The sequence below is a fragment of the Stomoxys calcitrans genome, chromosome 4, assembly GCF_963082655.1.
Source record: "Stomoxys calcitrans chromosome 4, idStoCalc2.1, whole genome shotgun sequence".
Lineage (NCBI taxonomy): Eukaryota > Metazoa > Arthropoda > Insecta > Diptera > Muscidae > Stomoxys > Stomoxys calcitrans.
The window spans coordinates 2,797,315-2,817,655 of NC_081555.1; the positions used below are offsets into that span (position 1 = coordinate 2,797,315).

General features: G+C 36.2%; 1 protein-coding gene across 6 annotated transcripts in view; it reads right to left on the reverse strand.

Moving 5' to 3' along the window:
* The window catches only part of LOC106092935 (serine-rich adhesin for platelets), a 95,546-nt gene that overhangs the window by 31,409 nt on the left and 43,796 nt on the right, over window positions 1-20,341 (reverse strand). For all 6 annotated transcript variants that reach the window (XM_059368169.1, XM_059368166.1, XM_059368165.1 and 3 more), the window contains exon 2: window positions 15,403-18,728. In XM_059368169.1, coding sequence (XP_059224152.1) covers window positions 15,403-18,728 — 3,326 coding nt within the window. The remainder of the gene's footprint in view (window positions 1-15,402; window positions 18,729-20,341) is intronic.

Genomic DNA, 20,341 nt, shown 5'->3' on the forward strand with positions numbered 1-20,341 from the left:
GTTTGTAAGACATCGAAATATAAAATATATATTTCGTGAAAAGTGACAAGCAAGCTAACTTTCAAAGGAGTAAAGCTAGGCGCTTGAAATTTTGCACAAATAAGCCTAGTTTAGTTGGATTTGTAAATGGGCTACATGGGTCCATGTTTTGATATAGCTCCCATACAAAACGATTTCCCGATTATACTTCTTAATGCTCTATTGGCTCATTTGGGAAATGGCTTCTATCATGGTCTGCGTCAACCAAACCAAGTATGGCCCGAACCTGTACATAATCTGATATAGCTCCTATGGCATAGCGACTCTTAACCTTTATTTGCCTATAAAGAGATACCGGGCATAGCACTTGATGTATGCCACCCATGCTGGAGGGTATATAAAATTCGGCCCGACGAACTTAGCACGATTATAATTGTTGAAATAATAAAGAGATTCTTAAATTTAATGAACCTGACGCAATGATCTATATCGCATTTGTTATCTACGCTTAATTATGTCATTCACAAATTGTTCTGATCGCATTTGAGTATGAGAAATATTTTCAATACTTGACGCCAAATTCGGATGTCAGATTTCTACTTTACACCGAAATAATTTTCAGATATCTCCCAATCCCAAATCCCCCGAGTGAGATGTCTGAATCTCTTACTGTTTTAATAGAACCACATGCCGGCTCCAGGGTTTTTGGGGAAGGGAGAGACCGATCCGCTGCGCATATTTTCTTCCCACATCTTCTCTTCTCTCAAACAACTCTTACCATGGGTCTAAAACCCATGTTATTGGCCAGTTCTGGAAGATTTGGAAGTAGATCTGCTCCCAGGCACATTACTTTACATTGAGCGCGAGATTCATCCTCTATTTCCAACAATATTTCATTACATATTTTGCCATGAACACTCTATTAAGAAACAGAGGATACTTCTCTCATATCAAAGAATGGAGACTTATTCAAGTTTTAGCTCAATGATATGGGCCCCCTTTTTATGCTGAGTCCGAACAGCATTTGTTAGGGGATTACCAACGCAGACTTTTTTTCACGCCGGGATTCAAATCATGGCGTTCTGTGTCGTATTGTCCTGATTGACCTACATGTTCGTTCAGAGGGTTTTTTGGCAGTAGACCAGACCAGACCCAGACATAAGTTGAAATTTTTGGTTACCGAAAACTTTTAAGTAAAAACCCAACTAAAATGTGATTTTTTAGAGTTATAGGAAAGTTTTTCAGTGACTGCGTCTCAAATGGTCCATCCGCTTAGTCCAATTTTGGCATACTCTTTCTAACATTTCGGCCGATATCTCACAAAGAAATGCTTCAATGTTGTCCTCCAAAGCGTCAATTGAAGCGAGCTTGTCTGTATAGACATGAACTTTAACCTAGCCCAACAAAAAAATGGTCTAAAGGCGTTAAATCGGACGATCTAGGCGGCAAATTGACCGGTCCCGAACGTGAAAAAAAAAATGTTCCCCAAACTCGCCTCTCAATAAGTCCTTTGTTCGTGGCATGTGGCCCCATCTTGTTGAAACCACATGTCATGCAAGTCAAGCTCTAGCATTTTGGGCAAAAAAATAAGTTGGACATCATCTCACGATAGCTCTCACCATTCACAGTTACGTTTCGATTTGCAGCATCTTTGAAGAAGTACTGTCCAATGATGCAACCAGCCCATAAACCGCACCAAAGCAACAAACTGCGACTTTTTCTGGATGCATTGGTAGCTCTTGCAAAGTTTCTGGCTGATCTTCACTCCAAAATCGGCAATTCTGCCTTTTTACATAATCATTGAGCCAAAAATAAGTTTCGTCGTAAAATGGAAGAAACGGACGATGAACTTTCTTAACAGAGCATGTATTTTAATAATAAAATTCAATAATTTGCATGCATTATTCATGGTAAAATTTTAGACCAAACTGAAGATCTTTGACAGTGAACCAAACACGAAATGTGCGTGAGATGTTTAACCAGTGTTGCCAAAAATATAATAGCTAAAAAATCACCTTTTACATACTAACGTGTTTATGTGTATGAACAATATAACATTCTTATTCAGTTAGATAACAAATAAAACAATCTGAGCTATAATTTCATATTTCTCATATACACTGCACAATTATTTCAAACCCTTAATCGTATGCAAGCATTTTTTTTAACAGATTTTCAGTCCTCCATCATTGGGTGAGGAATATAAATTCTTGTTCGTCATGACTTTTTAAGTTGATCTAGCCATGTCCGTCCGACTATTGAAAAGTTACTTTCGAGCAAGTAAAGTAAGACGCTCAAAATTTTGCAAATTTTCCCTGTTCCTTAATCAAATCACTTATTGATGTTATGGTTGTAAACGGGTCAAATGAATCAAGGTTTAGATATAGCTCCCATATTAACCGATGTAACTTTGCCTATGAAATTCAACATCTGTCATACATGGCACTTAGGGCGATCGGTTTACATGGGAGCTACAACATGGACAGATTTGGCCCATTTACAATCCCAACCGACACTACACTAAAGAGAAGTTTTTGTGAAAAATTTCAAGCGTTTAGCTTGAAAGTTTGCATTATTTCGAGGCGGTCAAGAATATGTGTATATTTTGTTGGGTCTCAGATCAATATTTCGATTATTAAAAACGAAAAGACGTAATTAGTATACTCTCATCCTAAGGTAATGGGTATAAAAAACCCAGGAGGATTTTTGACTTCACATTTTGCTTTGGTAAGTTTCTGTATAAAAAGAGAACCCGTTTAGAGAACTTGACAAGTGCTATCCAAGGTGGAGGGTATATAAGATAAGATTGAGCACACTTTCAACAATTTTATTTCTTGTATTTCCAAAGCCCCAAGTACTTGCTGAAACAAAGAACCATACTTCACAATATCCATGGTTTTGGGTACGCATTTTTTAATGTATATTTTGAATGAAGCTTCTCGAATATTTTAAAAAACAACTTGACTCATAATGTTGCTAAATTTCTATCCAAATGAGCGCCTAGATTTAAATTTGTAACTACCTTGTTTTGTTTTTAGTATCCATAATTTTTGACCTGATAACTAGAATCAGCCCTATAATTTTTTTAAACAATGAAATCTAAGAATACTTTTGAATGCAAGCATACAAGCAAGCAAGCTGAAAGCGACAGTCTGCCGGCCGGACATAGCTAAATGTGGCAGCTGTTTGCACTCGCACCAAAGTAAAGACCTTGGCTCCTTCTAGACAGGTTTTGTGGTCTGTTGCCATGGGAATTAGTATCTACCAGTTGTCCATTGTCCATTTGTGGTGTTGTATGGGCCGGTTAAGTTCACATGCAAGTATAATGTAGCCTTAATTCGGCGGCCATACCTTCCTCTAAATACATGCTGTTCTAAAAAAAGCAATGCTAAAGCTTTTGCAGTTTCTAGCCTGGTTTCATTTTCAGTCATTTACACCACCGGTTAAGCTGCTGACCAGGCCAATAAACTAACTAATGTTATTTAAAACAAAAACAGACGGACCTAGCCAACAATGAAAAAGGGCGATAGGTAAATCGAGAAAGAAAGACGAAAATCAATGCATTGCCGTAGGCTTCAAGGCAAACAGAAAAATGCTATTTAGGCTCTGGCAGCAAAAGGTGCTTTTAAAAATATATCAACAGCTGCTTATGACTGCTTGGTGGTGCCTACTGAGTAATGACAGCCTAGCGAAGGCACCTAACCAATGCTTTGAGAAAAACTTGGCTAACATGTTCAGTGATTAGGTTGCACCTTTTCTTTGTATTATCTCGTTGATTTGGTTGTGTGTGTGCGTACGATATTCGATTCGAGCACCAAATAGCCTACACCAAGCTTGTTTTCGCTTTAGCTCTAAAGATACCCGGTTTTGGAACATAATTAAACTTTTCCAAAGGCTATGCCAACATAAAAAAGAATTTGTTTACGATCAAAGAATTGTTATCATCATTACAGCCACCCAGTCTCGTTGACACATGTATGCATGCAGCCAAGAAAAAGAAAACGTGTTTCGGCCCAAATGTTGGCTATAAATTATTTCCATAGAAAAAACATTGTGGTTTCTGTTCCACAAAAAAGAGCTAAATAAAAGCATAAAAGACGGGTTTATAACACACAACAATGAAAAGAATCCGTAAAGTCAAAAACAGAAGTTGTCAAAGGCGTACCCATACATTCACACGAATAAAAAAATTTTGTATACGAACATATTAAATGTACACTTATGCATCTGCAAGTTTGAACAGTGGTATAGCTACAGTTTTCACAGATGGATGAACATTAATCGTAGACTTTGATAAAGCTGTACTACTGTTTATTAAGCGAAATTAATCGATATCTGATTATCATGTAAATGCACAATGTTGTATTCAAAAGCTTGGCTTTACTAAAGCCATAATAACCTTGCTTGCCTTATGGATCATTTTCTTTAATTTTCAATAGGACTCGATTATTTGTTTAAATGAGATGACAGAATTATAAATTTTTAGATGATATTATCCAACTATTGTTTTAGGTCAGGGTTATTCCCTTCGATTTTTACACAAATGAGAATTTAATGGTGGGAAAAGATTCAAATAAGTAAGTTGACTTAGAAAATGCATGTAGTATAAAAGAGTAAAATCTATAGAACAGTAAAGGGTCAGCTTTTTTAAATAAACTATTTCTATGAGATAAGAACAAGTAAAAAGGCTTTAAGTTCGGCCGGGCAGAACTTCGGATACCCAATACCTCGGGTATATATGAAAAACACCTTTCGTCATAATCCGGTGAAAAATTCGTAAATTATGCCCCCATAACAGCTATATCGCAATATGGTCCGATTTGAAGCAAATTCGGCATGGACATTGAGTGGTCTAATAAATACAAGTCATTGTTCAGTTTTGTAAAACAAAATATTGGTCTTTTTGGTAGCTATATCCAAATATAGACGGATCTGAACCTTACGTAAGTTACTGTGTCAAATCTCAGCGAAATCGGATTATAAATGCGCCTTTTATTGGGTCAAGACTTTAAATCGAGAGATCGGTCTATATGGCAGCTATATCCAAATCTGGACCGATATGAGCGAAAATGAAGAGGGATGTCGAAGGGCCTAACAGAACTTACTGTCCCAAATTTCGGCGACATCGGACAAAAAAATAAAAAGAAGGATGTCGAAGGGCCTAACACAACTCACTGTCCCAAATTTCAGCAAAATCGGATAATAAATCTGGCTTTTATGGGCCTAATACCCTAAATCGACGGATCGGTCTATATGGGGGCTATATCAAGATATAGTCCTATATAGCCTATCTTCGAACTTAACCTGCTTATGGACAAAAAAAAAAGAATCTGTGCAAAGTTTCAGCTTAATATCTATATTTTTAAAGACTGTAGCGTGATTTCAAAAGACAGACGGACGGACATAGCTAGATCGTCTTAGATTTTTACGACGATGTAGACCATATATACTTTATAGGGTCGGAAATGGATATTTCGATGTGTTGCAAACGGAATGACCCTCTTCCTTCGGTGGTGGGTATAATAATCGTTTTTTTTAATACAATCGAAAATCCATATTTTTTGAAGAAAATTTTGTAAAGGCATACTTCTAGATTTTTCAAAATATATAAATGCAGTTATTGGGTTTGGAAGGTGTTTTCATATTTAAATCATACGTCTTCTTCATGGCAGAATGGTTTTCTATGAGCGGAAGAAAAGAAAATAACAACTTACCACGAATGCCAAAGGCATTCTGCTCTTTAAAAGTATAGAACATGAAATCGGAAAGTTTTATGTTGTAGCTGCTATAATTATGTTCTCTAAGAATAGAATCATTAAAAACATAGCAAATATGAGTATTGCAAATTTGCCAATGAACACTGAATTAAGGAACAGCGGGGATACTTCTCTCATATCAATGTTTAGGCTCAATCAATAGTTTAAGCTCAATAAGGGATCTCCTATTTTATTACCGGTTTGAAAAGGATTGCCGCAGAGCGATATCACTTAGAAGGGAAGTTTACAGGGCTAATTACATAGGAATTATATACGAATAGGTTAGGTTAGGTTATAGCGACAGTCTATTTTAAACGAACGCACTATTTTAGTCCATTGTGATACCACAGTAGCGACAGACCAGGCCTCTAGTGGCAATCGAACCCCCATAACCCCCGCAATGGTAATCCTAGGCGGACATGCTAACCTCTGAGCTACGGGGCCCTGGCTAATATATGCAGTGATAAAACATTAACAGCTCAATCGATTATGAGTTGGGTTCTTATCTCTGATGGAACACATTTACACCACACATGATATGGATGTTAAAAGCCAAACACTATTTGAGTGCTCTCACACAAGCTTTAAAACCGAATGAAAATGACAGTTAAATTTAATAAGGGCTCAATAAATCAAAATCTATGATAGGTTATATCTTATCGTAACCCATTTAAATCAAAACTGACCTACATAAATAAAAAGAAATTTACGAAACATATTTTCTCGAGGTTCTTTTCCGAAGTCAATTTATTTTCAATATACTAACAGAGGGACAACGAAAAAGATATAAACATGTGTATGTCAGGCATGCCATCATGAGTTGGGATAGGCTTCTCCATGGTTGTATATTAAATAGTTCCCTAATTTGTGTCTTCTTTCTAAGGACAATGAGAAATTATCATTTACGAAATAAATGATCGAAATTCGATAAGATAAGTTCTGTCTCTTAAACACAGCGACTTTAATTTATAGAGTATATCAAGGAAATTATTTAATTTTTACTAATGTAAGTTTTATGCGCGCTTATTCGAAAGATCTCAATCTCGGCAAGCACTTTGGACGCAAATATAGAAACAATTAAGTCTGAATACCAATAAAAGCATTAAAACATTGTTCACAATTTTGGCCATGTATACATATGTCGCTCTGAGCCATGAGGTCAGATAAAGAAGGAAGACGGGCCTCTTATCATTGAGTTTTTTGAGAAAAAATTCTCTTGTCCCTTATTGAGATATTCGCAAGATATGAAAACATTAGCTTTTAAAATTAAAAATAGTGTTTATTTCCATTTCCATTTATACGCCCTATTTTCCATTTCCATTTATACGTCCCACACCGCTACTGTGATGAAACCCAGAAGAGACAGAGAATTAGATCTATTGATAATTATACGGGTCGGCACAGCATCATTTTCTGATTTTCATTTAGCTATTTCCGTCCGTCTGTCTGTCTGTCCATGTTAATTTGTGTATAGGTCGCAATTTTCGTTCGTTCATCATAGAATTTGGCACAGGACTTTTTTTGGCCTAGAGATGAAGCCGGTTCAGATTTGAATATACCTCCCAGATATATCTTCGTCAGTGGTAATTTGTGGTAATTTATCAACTGATACTCACAAAATTTTATTTTAGATGTAGCTCCCATATGTTTTAGATGTAGCTCCCATATGTTTGTATATGTTTTTCCCGATTTTCACTTACAGAGCTACAGATCCATACTGATACAGTTCACAGGACCGGCTGATTTTGATTTTTGTTAAATTTATTTTGCCTGTAGCAGAGCGTTGCGTAGACGTTTCCGGTGTTTTATTTCCTTTATAGTTTCGTTGTTTATTCATGGTTCCTGGGATCGTCTAGCAATGCCTCAGATAGAGGTTGCCGTCTCCGTACATGCTGCTGTTATGTCGGTCCATTTCTGGGAGGTATTTTGTCGCTTCTCGGTTAATGCTGTCGTGTATTCGCGCACTGTTTCTGGGATTTTTTAGGTGAAAGAGGTTGTTCTTGGTGCTTTTTGTTTGAAACCTTTTCACGACGGCTGGGCGTAGTCGTAGAGTGGCTACTAAGAGCATGTGGTAACTGTCGATGTCGGTTCCACGTCTAGTTTGACATCCAATAGCGAACCCAGGAAGAGTTTGCTGATAAGTACGTGGTCAATTTGGTTACGGGTGTTTCCATTAGGTGATTCCCTAGTATATTTGTGTATATTTTTATGGGGGAATTTTGTGCCTCAAAAAAAGAGCCGGTTTGTTGCGTAAAAGTCAAGTCCTTGCATTCCCACAATTGATTGTAGATTATTGTTGTTATTGCCCACTTTGACATTTAAATCCCCATAACAAGTTGATTTCTCTTAGAGCGTGTCACTGAACCGAGTTGGGAATAGAATTGATCTTTTGTTTCATCGTCATCAGATTCGGTGGCGCGTAGCATTGTACAATAGATATTTTTCGGAATTTTGAATTCATTCTTGCCGTCATGATGCGCTCATGTCAAATCATTGTATGGTAGAAGAGCTCGTTTTGCCGACCCCATATATTCGGTGGATTTCATTGCCTGAAAAAATGAAGTGGTAGCCACCTTAAAGATCCATAGTTCCGGATCTCGACCATCGTACTTCACTTAAACCGAGGATAGGTAGGTTGTAGTTTGACATCTCGTTCTTCTCGATGATTCTGGGAAACTTGTGACGTTCCATGTTCCAATCATAAAGTGTGTTTTAAATCCAGTTGTCAGTCCCATTATTTCTTGTTGTTTCTGTAATCCAAAGCCATCGCTTTGGTACCTAGTGCCGGCCATTTTTTGATGGTAAATCTTAAAAACAACAGCGAGCGCCACCTGCCCACCACGGTCCCATTGTATTCTTATCCGTGCAAGCAGGACACCCCCTGATTGTACTAACTTTTTGGTTCACCTTGCATATTTTATTTTTGCGTTACCCGTCATATCTGCCGAGCTTTCTCCTATCCACGACCCGGAGAGGCGTCCTATGGGGAAGTAGCATGGAAGCTCCGCACGGGAAACTTATAAGAACGTAGTTGGTGCTTATAGAAGAAATATTTTTAATTAATTCTTATAATTCCATTCCACTGTCAATAGTTGTCCGTCTTAAACTCAGGCATACCACATCATAAAAAATGGTTTCCCATTTCGTATGATTTGTTGTGCTTTGAACTGACTCGACTGCCTGCTTCTTTTCATGTCTCTCTTTTTTCAACAGAACTTTAACAGCAACAACAATAAAACCTGTTCCTAAAAGAAATAACATCAACAGCACTAAACAAAAAAAGAAGCAGCCAGCAGAGTTGCTGCGACCGTTGTGCTTTACTTTGCTTTCGTTGCATATGTATATAGTCGCGCCCCATACAGGCAACAACAAATGGCAGCATAAATAAATTCTTCATATTTTTGTTACTTTTGGTTGATACTTTGTTGTTCTTGTTGTTGTATATTCTCGATTCTCGCTATTCTCATTCTAGAACTGTTTACGGGTTCATCATTCTTGGTATTGTCGAAATCCACCACAAAGTTTGCACAAATTGTATTGAAAACTTCAACTTTGAAGAGAAGAAAGAGAAGGTAAAACTGTATATAAGAGTTATATCTTACAAAGCACTGAAAGAGTTGTTGAACAATATAAGGGCTACTTAGAGCATTCTTGGTAGCTATTGATTGTTTTTAGGTAACTACAAATTTCTTCGAGTTTGTCCAACAATTTATTTAAGTGCCTCTATTAGTAAGAGACCTAATCTTTTTTCAAAACACTGTGTTTTATTGCAGGCCACATTTCTTATTTCATCGATTTCTGCTGGCGATTGTGTGAACACATGTAGACATTTTTTGAACAAATTTCATTAAAAAATATTTTTGTTAAACGTATGACTTATCTGTCCACTCTAACCAAGATAATACAATGAAATATCGAAACCGTTCTTTTAAACAATAAAAGGCACTCAATATTTCCCCTATAAAATACCGACATAAAAATTTTAATAAAAGTATGCATAGAAAGACGACCATGTTTTCTAGACGACCAAACGCAGAACATTTATCAGCCAATATTTTAAAGATTATTAGTTATTAATAAACTCAACGCATAAATGAAACAAAACAATCCTCGCGTAGTGTGACTTCGGGCCAGCAGAGTAATCATTCATTGTACTTTTCTTTCTTTCGGGTTCGAATGACGATTGATAGTCATATATGGATGACTAAATACGCTTGTTTGTTTATTATTTTTATTGTATTTTTTTTTCTTGTTGCCTTTCCTTTTATATGGACCATATAATGACATATTTTTTCGGCAAAGCACAAACATTTTCGAAATGCCACTGCCTTCGATGGATTTCTTTTTATCGGAATTGAAATATAATTGCGTCACTAAGTGACTTCCGTATAACAGAAAATAAAATACCATGTTTACAGTCTGTAATCATCTTTCCCGCTTGCTTTGTTTCAGAACTTCATAAGGCTCAAATTTATTTTTTTTTATTTTTAAAAATGGGCCGTTTGTTGTGGTTCTTTGTTTGAATATCATTTTGAAATTTGATTTACTTTATTATTCCTACAATTGCAATTTATAGTAATGGAGATAATTAATTCTTACTTAGTTTGTGTACTTTAAGAAAAAAAGAGAAATAAATAAATGAAATGGTCTCCATAACCCTCAAGCCAACTATAAGAATTTAAATGAAAGAAGGTCCAAGAAAGGAGACAGATTAAGTGGAGTCTTAACTTTCCATTGGGCCCAATGTAAATATAACTAAATTTTATTACGGAATAAGTGAAAGTTCTTGTTTCTTCTGCAACCTGTTTTTCTTTAATTGTTGGGATATTTTAATATTCTAATTAAGTCATTCTCGAAATATTGATCTGCGACTCCAAAAGTTTATACAAAAATTCTTGATCGTCTTGACAAGCCCGATCCAGCCAAGTCCGTCCATCCCTTCGTCTTTCGAAATAACAATGGTGGTCGAAAGAATGAAGACATTCACTTGTAATTTTGTACATATACTTCTTATTGATGTAGACCGATGGAGATTGCAAATGGTCCATATCAGTTCATGTTTGGATATAGCTCCCATATTAATTGGTTGACTTCTTGAGGCTCTAGATGTATCAAATTTGTCCGATTTGGCTGTAGTTTTGCAGGAAGTATTTTGTTATGACTTCCATTGTAAGTTCGATCCGAATCAGTGTATGTATAATCAAGTGTTCGCCTCCTATAAACCGATATCCCGATTTTACTTTTTGAGCCCCTGGAAGCACGTAGTGATCTGTTACAACGTTTATTCTTGGCTCATTTGGCAGATATGCGGTACGTAAAGTACCTACAACTAATTTCATTTGTGAAAATTTTTAGCCGAATCCACGTTGGTGATTCCATTTGTTTTTGAGGTCTCAAAATTAATTTTTATATCTTTATCTTCGATATCCCGATTTTACGATATCGAAGGTAACTGCTCGAGACCTCTACGATGCACGGTGGGGTATTTGGCCTCAAAATGGCGCTTAATTGATTTTTTAAATCCCCGATATAGTAATCGATTTTTTATTTACGGCAAAATAGACAAAATTCGATGCCGATATCCGAAAATACTTATTTATTGATAACTTCAATCTCTAGAATAGCTGCAAAATAGACGCCACCTTATAGACGACAGCACGAAGAATCAAGCTGAATTTCTTCTAATGCGATGATACGACAACCTGCAATCAACACGTATACACGATCAGTACGATCATGATGTGCCGTCTTAAAGGGCCATTAGGAAGTTCATGTGCATATTTATTTATGCTGAGTTTACATGGCACATCTGATGTATGGTCATTGTAATAGTATTGGTGAAAACAAAGTTGTATGCGTCACATGTACACATAACTATCAGTCATGGCTGAAAAATCAAAATTATTTGATTTTTTCGATGAATGACGTCTATCGACTACCGTTTACAAAGAAATGTGTAGTCATACATTGACAGATATTGAAAAACATGTTCTGTGACAAATAAGGTTAAGAAATTAGAAGTAAAATATGAAAAATTAAATAAAATCGCAGAAAAGAAAAAATCGATGTACCGTTTTTGGCAAAACCTGTAATCAACATGTATACACAATGAGTACGATCATGATGTGCCGTCTAAAAGGGCCATTAAATTTTTTTTTCAACGCCTTGAAGGAAAAAAATAATAGTTTCACAATAGGTAGACTCCGAAAAACTTTCGTAATAGATTCTAACCACATCAATTTGTTGTGAAGTTGGGACCCATATAGATCTGGGAGCGGGTTAGAGCTCGAAATTTGGAAAGAACTGTAAGACGCCGCCTAGTGGAAAATTATTTGTTTGAAAGATCGCCCAGGAAAATCCCGTTATTGGTCAAGCGACATCGGCAAAACCTTATAGAGTTTGCCAAATCTCACATAAATTAGCAAGAGTCGATATCTATGGTCAGATGAATCCAAAATTAATTTGATTGGAAGTGATGACAGACAATGCGTTAGATGTCCAAAAAAACAAAGAAATATGTAATAAGGGCGACAAACATTGCAGAGGAAACATAATTAATGGGGATGTTTTTCTTGGTATGGTATGGGAAATATGGATTAAATTCTTTAATAATGTTACCTTACGCTGAATGGAAAATGCCCTGAAATGGGGTTTTTACCTACACAATGACTTAAAACATACTTCGGGTATTGTTAAACTGTAATTTAAAAATGGCGGCGTAAAGGTATTGACATGATCAGCACAATTTCGCGATTTAAAGAAAAAATCAAAATACTTGGCTCTCTTTACCAAAGGCAACCTGTAGGCTATTGGTGGAGTCAATGTCCCGGTGATGTAAAGATAAAGGACTTCATAATTTTAGTTTTTTATGTTCTTACAAGGATTTTTTGGGTTTTTATAAGTATAATAAACATGGTTACAAAAAAATAATATTTCGGATTATTTGAAATAAACACATTTTTTACACTTTACTTGGAATAGAGGAAAGTGACCGTATTTTTTGTCCATAACTATAGTTCGAGTGTTACAAATGGTGTAGGATGTAATATAGTCGGATATGCCCTATATTTTTCTTTTTTTTTAATTATTTTTTTTTATTTGTAATAAAAGGAGATGTCCCTACTGTTTGGCTATACCTGCAGTTCGAGTTCTACAAAGGTTGTGCAGTTTTCTTGCTGTTATTTTGTTTTACTAAAAACATATTTTCACCTAAGATAACCATTGTAAGATGAATTATTTTTGTACCGAGTTGCGTATGATTGATACTCATTTCTCTACAACAGCATTCATTCATTATACGCCACATACATAAACTAAATAAATGTAGCTTTTAAAAATATAAAATCAAAAAACATTTGACATCTGTCAAAGAAAACTATTGCTTTCATAGCCCTTTAAGTTTATTTTTTAGTCCTTCGTTAATCGAATGAAATTGTATTTTTTGATCTTCCTTGACTAACTCCCCTTATTGTGCGATTAATGTAGTATGTATATATAGTCTTATTAAATTACGAGTTCAGAGAACTATAAATGTATAATTATTTTTCTTTTTTATTATAACTGATTTTTTCTGTTTTACCTATATTCTGTTATCAGTAATGGACTACTCATACTACACAAACATTCGTATAAATAGGAAAATGTATGGAGTATTTGTATATACTTTGAATATTGTTATCTACAGTTCTGCATTTGTTTTATTAAAAAAAGACTATTATCATCGTTGCTGCGTTAAGAGTGTAGTATAATATACATACATACACTAGCCATAGAAAGTATGCGTAAAACATATGAATCAATAATTAGTGGGGTGCGAACGTTTTTAAAACTACTGGAGTAAAAGTTAAAATATTTCACACGTTACTTATTTTTAAGAAATTTGTCCAAAATTACCTAACATTAATTTTAAATTCAAAAAACCCCTGAAGTTCTTTGTTCGATTCAGCAATTAATTCACAATATTTTACATTTGGCACAATTTGCACCTAAGTGTTAGCAAATTAACCCATTGACGACGAATGGGTAGAAAAACACCCAAAAATAGTCTTAGAAAAATTCCAGCGCGAGTTAGGACCGTCAGACAAGTCATGTCTTGGGGGAAAATTGGCTTGACGAATGTCTGCAATTTTTAATATAAAAAATAAACAAATAAAAAATGTTGTAAAAATTTTCAGGATTGAGATTCCTGGAAACCGTTTAAGTGTCTTGTTGGATTTGATGGTTTCTACAGGTGCGATTTTATGTCAAAGTTATTAAAATGGCGTCCCGGTAGCCGAGTTGGTAGCGTGTTTGGATTACCAGTGCAGGGGTCGTGGGTTCGATTCCCGCCAGAAGCCTTGGTCTGTCGCTAGGTCCATTGTGGTATCACAATGGACCTAAAATTGTCTAAGTGAGTCGCCATCAGGTTCGATTTTATGTCAAAGTTATTAAAATGGCGCCCTGGTACCCGAGTTGGTAGCGTGCTTGGATTACCAGTGCAGGGGTCGTGGGTTCAATTCCCGCCAATAGCCATGGTCTGTCGCTACTGTGGTATCAAAAAATAATAAAAAATAAAATTAAAATTGTCTAAGTGAGTCTGTAAAAGACTGTCACTCTTACCAAACCTAACTTATTTAAATCCACTTTTCTTCCCTAAATGGTCACAAAATATTAAGAGAATGCGTGGTTTACTTTGTTTTTTTATTTTTCCCAAAAATTGTTAAAAGTCTTTTTTTAATTTTTTTTTTGTAAAAAAATAAAAATCTAAAAAGTTTGCTACGTCAATATAAATGCTCTAATCTATGAATTTATGATTTTGCATCAAAATCGGACAAGAGAATCGAGGGTCATGCGCTAATGGATTAATTTTTATAATACGTAACAACAAAAAAAACTTCATATAATACGTTTATCTTAATATATTTTCATACAATTGCTTTAAAAGCATAAATGAGCTGAGAATAAATATGGCAAATGTGGAATACATTCCATTGTTTTTAACATATTACAAAACAAAACTGGTAAACGTATGTTTTACATAAGCAAACATTATATGTTATTGTGTATATAAACTTCGCATCATTAGTGTACTTTCAGGTGGCATTTGTTTATCAAAAAAAGTATTAAAAACAAATTGGGGACAAAATGGCTTTCAAAACGTTTTATTTCTAATTACTTTTCTATGCATACATATATTGTCTGTGTGCATACACAGAGAAAGAAGTTTTCGCTAAAAACAAACTCGCTCTTTTCTTAATTGTTTGAATATTAGACCAAAAAATCAATTAGCTTTCTGTGCCTACAATAGCCTACCTTTTTCCGTTAACAAAGGAATTTCGCATGTCGATATTTTTGAATTCCTACTTGAAGCGTTTAACTTTTCCCCTGCACTTTTGCTACTCCACTGTAACAATTTTTCATTTGTTTTGCAATTCTCACTTCATTAGGTTTCGTGTAAGTTGCAGTGAAATGTGTTAATAACATTTTTCCAATTGTATGGCGTTCTCTATTGTTTTTGTTTAGAAAAATAAAAATAGCTTGATTTGATGACACAATATTTTTTTTTTTCAACTTCTCTCATCAGAGTATTTGAATTGTTCGCAGCTGATGCGACTAATAGAATTGAATTTAATTAAAAGAAACACTCGATTGAAAAAAGTGCGTGTGTATTTCAAAATTTCAAACTTACCTTTGGCAATTCGCGTTTGCGTCTAAATATAACTCCATCGCTCTCGATATAATCGGGCACTTCCTTGCGATTTGAGAAATTGAAGACCATTGAGGTTTGTTCAGCTGGTGGTGCGGGCGGGTTTTGGCGGCGTTTACGCATTGCAAAAAGGGGATTGTTTGTGGCACTTATGACCGTATCCACTTCGGTGTAACCGGATGCTGATGAGGCGGTCGATGATGTGTTGCTGCTGCTGCTGCTGTTGGTGGTGGCATTGGTGGCTTTAATCACATTCTCTAGACTAGTTGAGGGAGATGACGATGGAGACATTGACGAGGTGGAGGATGATTTTTTCAAATCATTTATGCGATTTTTCTCAATTTCCCGCGAAGTAAGCGAGGGCGAGGGTGTGGAATGTTTCAGAGTCTCCATGTTCAAGTCTGTGGTTAACACTTTTTGTATTGTATTATTAGTTGGTGACGCTGACGTTGTTGAGGTATTTAATAGTGGCCTTATAACACCGATCTGTTTACCCGCCAGAGTGGTGGCGGTGGTGGAAGTGCTATTGATGGGAGCTGAGGAATGGGTGGTGGTGGTGGAGAACTTAAATTGTTGTGTGGTCCCGGCTTTGGCTATATTATCCAACGCAGTACGTGTTATACGTTTTGTCGTTGGTATACCGTACTCGCCGTCGTCTTCACCGTCACTTAAATCGCTACTGCTGTGTGCACCATGAGCCTTAACGGTCGCTTCGTGTGCCTGAGAGACAGCGGTATTGATAACGGCGTCGGCGGTGGCGGTGGCGTTGGAGTTCGATTGTATTTCATTGTTGACTTGTTGCTGCTTAATCTTATCGTTTTCGCCTTTAAGAGAGCTGAATTCATTTGTATTCAGTTCTTCGGTTGTGTTTTGATCGTCGCCGTGGAATGCGTCATCGACACCACCACCACTACTAACACTAGCACACCCATCCACACCTCCACCGCTGCCTCGGGTTGTTCCACCATTGCGCGCCAAGTTATCGCCTTTTCCTGTTGGTGTTGAGCTGCTATTGTTATCGCTTAATTTCAATTTGTCAAAGTCTTTCGAAAGAGAAGATATTGGCGAATCCACCATGGATGAGAAGAATTTCTCTTTGGCACTACTCTTAAATGGGGAATCCAACACATTTGTGGTGGGGGGAGACGGTTCCATTAACGAATTCAAGAATTTCTCTTTATTTATGCCCATTGTATATTTCTCTTTGCTCAGTTCTCTTTCAGATTGAATTTTCTGTCGTGGTATGATATCTGGAGTATGTTCAGACAGGGTATTTGCGGTTGCTGCTGATTTATCCAAATTGGCTGCAGCCATTGTCTTGCGACCTAAGGGGGAATGCAATAGATCAGATGCTTGGGTAGACGATTTCAAACTTGATTTCACTACATTTGGAGTGTTTAGTTTTTTAGTGGGGCTAACAGGTTTGGGATAGTTCACCACCGGCTTTTGGTCTTTTATTATATTTTTAAATGCTTCCACTTTGCTGGCCACATCGCCCTTGGAGTTGGAACGATTGGTGCACCTAGGACGACGATTGGCGGTGGCCTCAAACATCTTCAAAGTTTGTTTAACCAAATCAGGTGGGGGCCTTTCAGTGTCATCTATGATTGAAGTTAAACGCTTAGGAGGCATGTGATCGGTGCCTTGATGCAAGCGTTCACGAGCATTTTGTATTTTATCCTCTATGGTCACACATGTTGATGCGGCGTTTGATCGTTGACCCTGCCAAGGTGATTTTTCACTGAGCAATGCTTCAACGGACCGAGCGCGTTTTAACGAATCATTACCACGTTTTAAATGGCGCGACCGCTTACTGAACGAGGAGGTTTCGGTAAATGTTACACCCACTCCGTTTGAACCCTGAGCAAAACGTTTCTCCTGCGAGGAGCACGAATTTTTCAATATACCGGTTTTTTTCTGCGAGAAATTTTCAGTCGTTATCTTTGGGTGTTGTCCCTCATCATCGCCAACCCCTACATTACCAACATTGTCTTCCTCTTCTTCTTCATCATCATCCTCTTCGGCGGGATCATCATCATCTAACAAATTGTTTAGACTGGTAGAACGCCTTAAAAGATCTTTGTTTAGCCTTTGTTGTTCCATGGACTCACGCAGAGCTAAGCTCAAGTAGCGGCAACGAAGTTTCGATACAATGCCCGGGCCATAGCTCAAATCCTCATTTGAGTCCAAATCATTAGAGGATGTGACACCACCAACACGACTGTTGCGACTATTTGCTGAGGCATTGTTGGTGGCACTACATGTGGACTTCTTCATTTCTTGCATGGCCACCATTTTCTTTTTAATTGCACAGTTGGATGATGAAGAAGCTGAAATTCCTGCGGCAGTCTTGGTGGGGGACTTAAAATCCGACGATGAGTTTAGGTTAACAGATGATGTGACGACACTTAAGTTTTTTAGTGGTTTAATTATTTTTGTTTTGTATTGTTGTTCGTTTTTAATAAATTGATTGTCTTTTAATTTTTGTGATATTTTCACTACGGTCACCACTGATGAAGAAGCACTGTTGTTGTCCGCCGCACATACTCGTTCACTCTCGCATTTACTCGACGACTGATTTGCCGAAGAATTGTTTGCTCCAGTTATGTTATGGTATTGTTGTTGATAGCTCTGCTCTCTCTCCACACTACTACTACTACTACTACTGCTTATAATTTCTCTCTTGCTGAGTAGAGAAGAGCTAGTCGTGTTGGTATTGTTGTATGAAGAAGAACCCGTTAAACGAGTTGCCGTTTGTTGTTGTTGCTGATGTTGATGTTTAATGGCCGAAGACGTTGTAATATTGTTATGAACATCTTCGTCTTCCTCTCCTATCAGGGTTTTCATTATTTTTGTGGGATTGCTGCTGCTGTGGGCATATTCTTTGGTCTTTTTAGATTTTTCCAAATATTCTTCCTCCATTGTGATGTCTTGTCGACTGATCTCTGCTTCTTCCTCTTCTTCTTGTGTTTGTTCTTCTTTGGTATTAACTGTTGCTGCTGGTGATGGCGATGGTGTAGTTTGAGCTGATGTTGGTACTGCGTCCGTTCTTGTTGCTGCGATTGCTGTATATTGACCTCCAAACGATTTTGCTTTTTTTTCTTTATTGGGCGACGTTATAGTTATTGCCGTTGTTGTTTTTCCTGCTGTAGCTGCTGCTGACGATGTTGTTGTGGCTTTAATCGCTGTTGCCGGTGTAGCTGTTGCATATTTGTTTACCTTTGTTGTAGTTGTTATTGCTGTGATTTCTGCTAAGTCTATCGGTGTTGATAATTTATTAAAGTCTTTGGTAGGGGAATGTGAAATGTCTGTAAAGAGAATGTGAGAGAAAAATCAAATTCGGAAAAAAGTTTTGAAATAGAAAATATCCCAGTGGGAAAATGACGAATGTATTACATTTGGAGTACATAATATAATTCGTTATACGTACGATTGCGTTTTAGAAGATACATACAGTGGCACAGAAAAGTCTACATACCACTGAAAAAACTCGTTTTACGGAAAGAATTTTTTTGAACGAAAAAGTTTTTCTACCAAACATCTCTTGTTGCCAAATTTTTTTACCATAGTTTCCAGTAATATAATTAGTTTACAATTTTAGTGTAAAATCTTATCCTAATTACGTTACGTTCAGTTTACGTAAATGCAATTTTTGAAAAGCGATGTAGACATATATGTGTCACTGTATAACAAAAAAGAGGTGAATTTCATTTGAAAAAAAAACACTCATTGATTACCAAGTGCAAAACCATATCAAATGAAGTTGGAATCTTGTTTTTGTGAGTGACAATTTTTCTTCATTTTGGAATTACGTTATTCGTTGTTGCCGCCTTGTCGCGTCAAAAAAAGTACCTGGTTTAGATTGTCTTGCGTTGTGTAAAATGAAAGACGTTTCTTAGCAAAACAAATATTGAGAATTGAATTCTTCAGGTAAAACTTTTTTATAGGTACTTGGACCATGTACCATTTTTAGTTTTTTTGATTGGCTAATAAAAGGCGTTTCTATGACCTGATTTTGCTGGCATTTTTTTAAAGCCGTCACATGTATGCCAAATACATCATAAATTTAACCATATTCGGGTAAATTGGCATATAGCCCGATCTCCCGAATAATTTCTTGCCTCCTAAAAAAAGCAAAATTTTCCAAAGTCATAATGGTGTTAAAAATCCTTAGTATTATATTTAACAATAAATGAGATTTTTTGCTATTTTTACACCTAGCAGAGTAAATTATTTAATGTGTTTCGGGGGTATATATTTACATTTTTTATAAAATTATAATAGTGATACTGTATCAAAATACATTTGTTTTAAAATTCATTCCAACTACAACATTGTTAAATAATGTATTCTATTAAACCAATTATATAATGCTTCCTTCGAACATATAAAAAGAATTTATTCTTTTCCTAGAAAATCTCCCGTGTTAAGAATAACATTCTGGAATCAATAAGATATAGAGGCTATCTTCTCCTATACCACTGATTAGCTTTTCCCACTGGAACGATACTTTGTCGATACTAGAGTAATATGTAGTTTATTTAAATAAATTTAATGAATTCAAAAAGGGAGCAAATAATTGTGCACAATCAGAGAACTTAAAGAATTGTTAAAAATATCAAATATCCTATGTGGTTTTTCATTACAGACTGACCTAGGATTATTTTCTATGCTTTCAATGTCTTTTATTAGGTATACACGTATTTTGCCTCAGCACATTGTTTTTTATTCAAAAAGCTTCAAACAAAAAATATAATAATAACCATCTGAACCCTAATTTATAGATTTTCGTGTGCATGACATTGGCAAATCAACCCTTTTCCACATTTACCCTGTGCATTTAAACGCTCACAAAATTGTAAATAATATGATAGCATGAGTAAGAAACCAATATACTGATACATCATGCCATGGCGCCAGG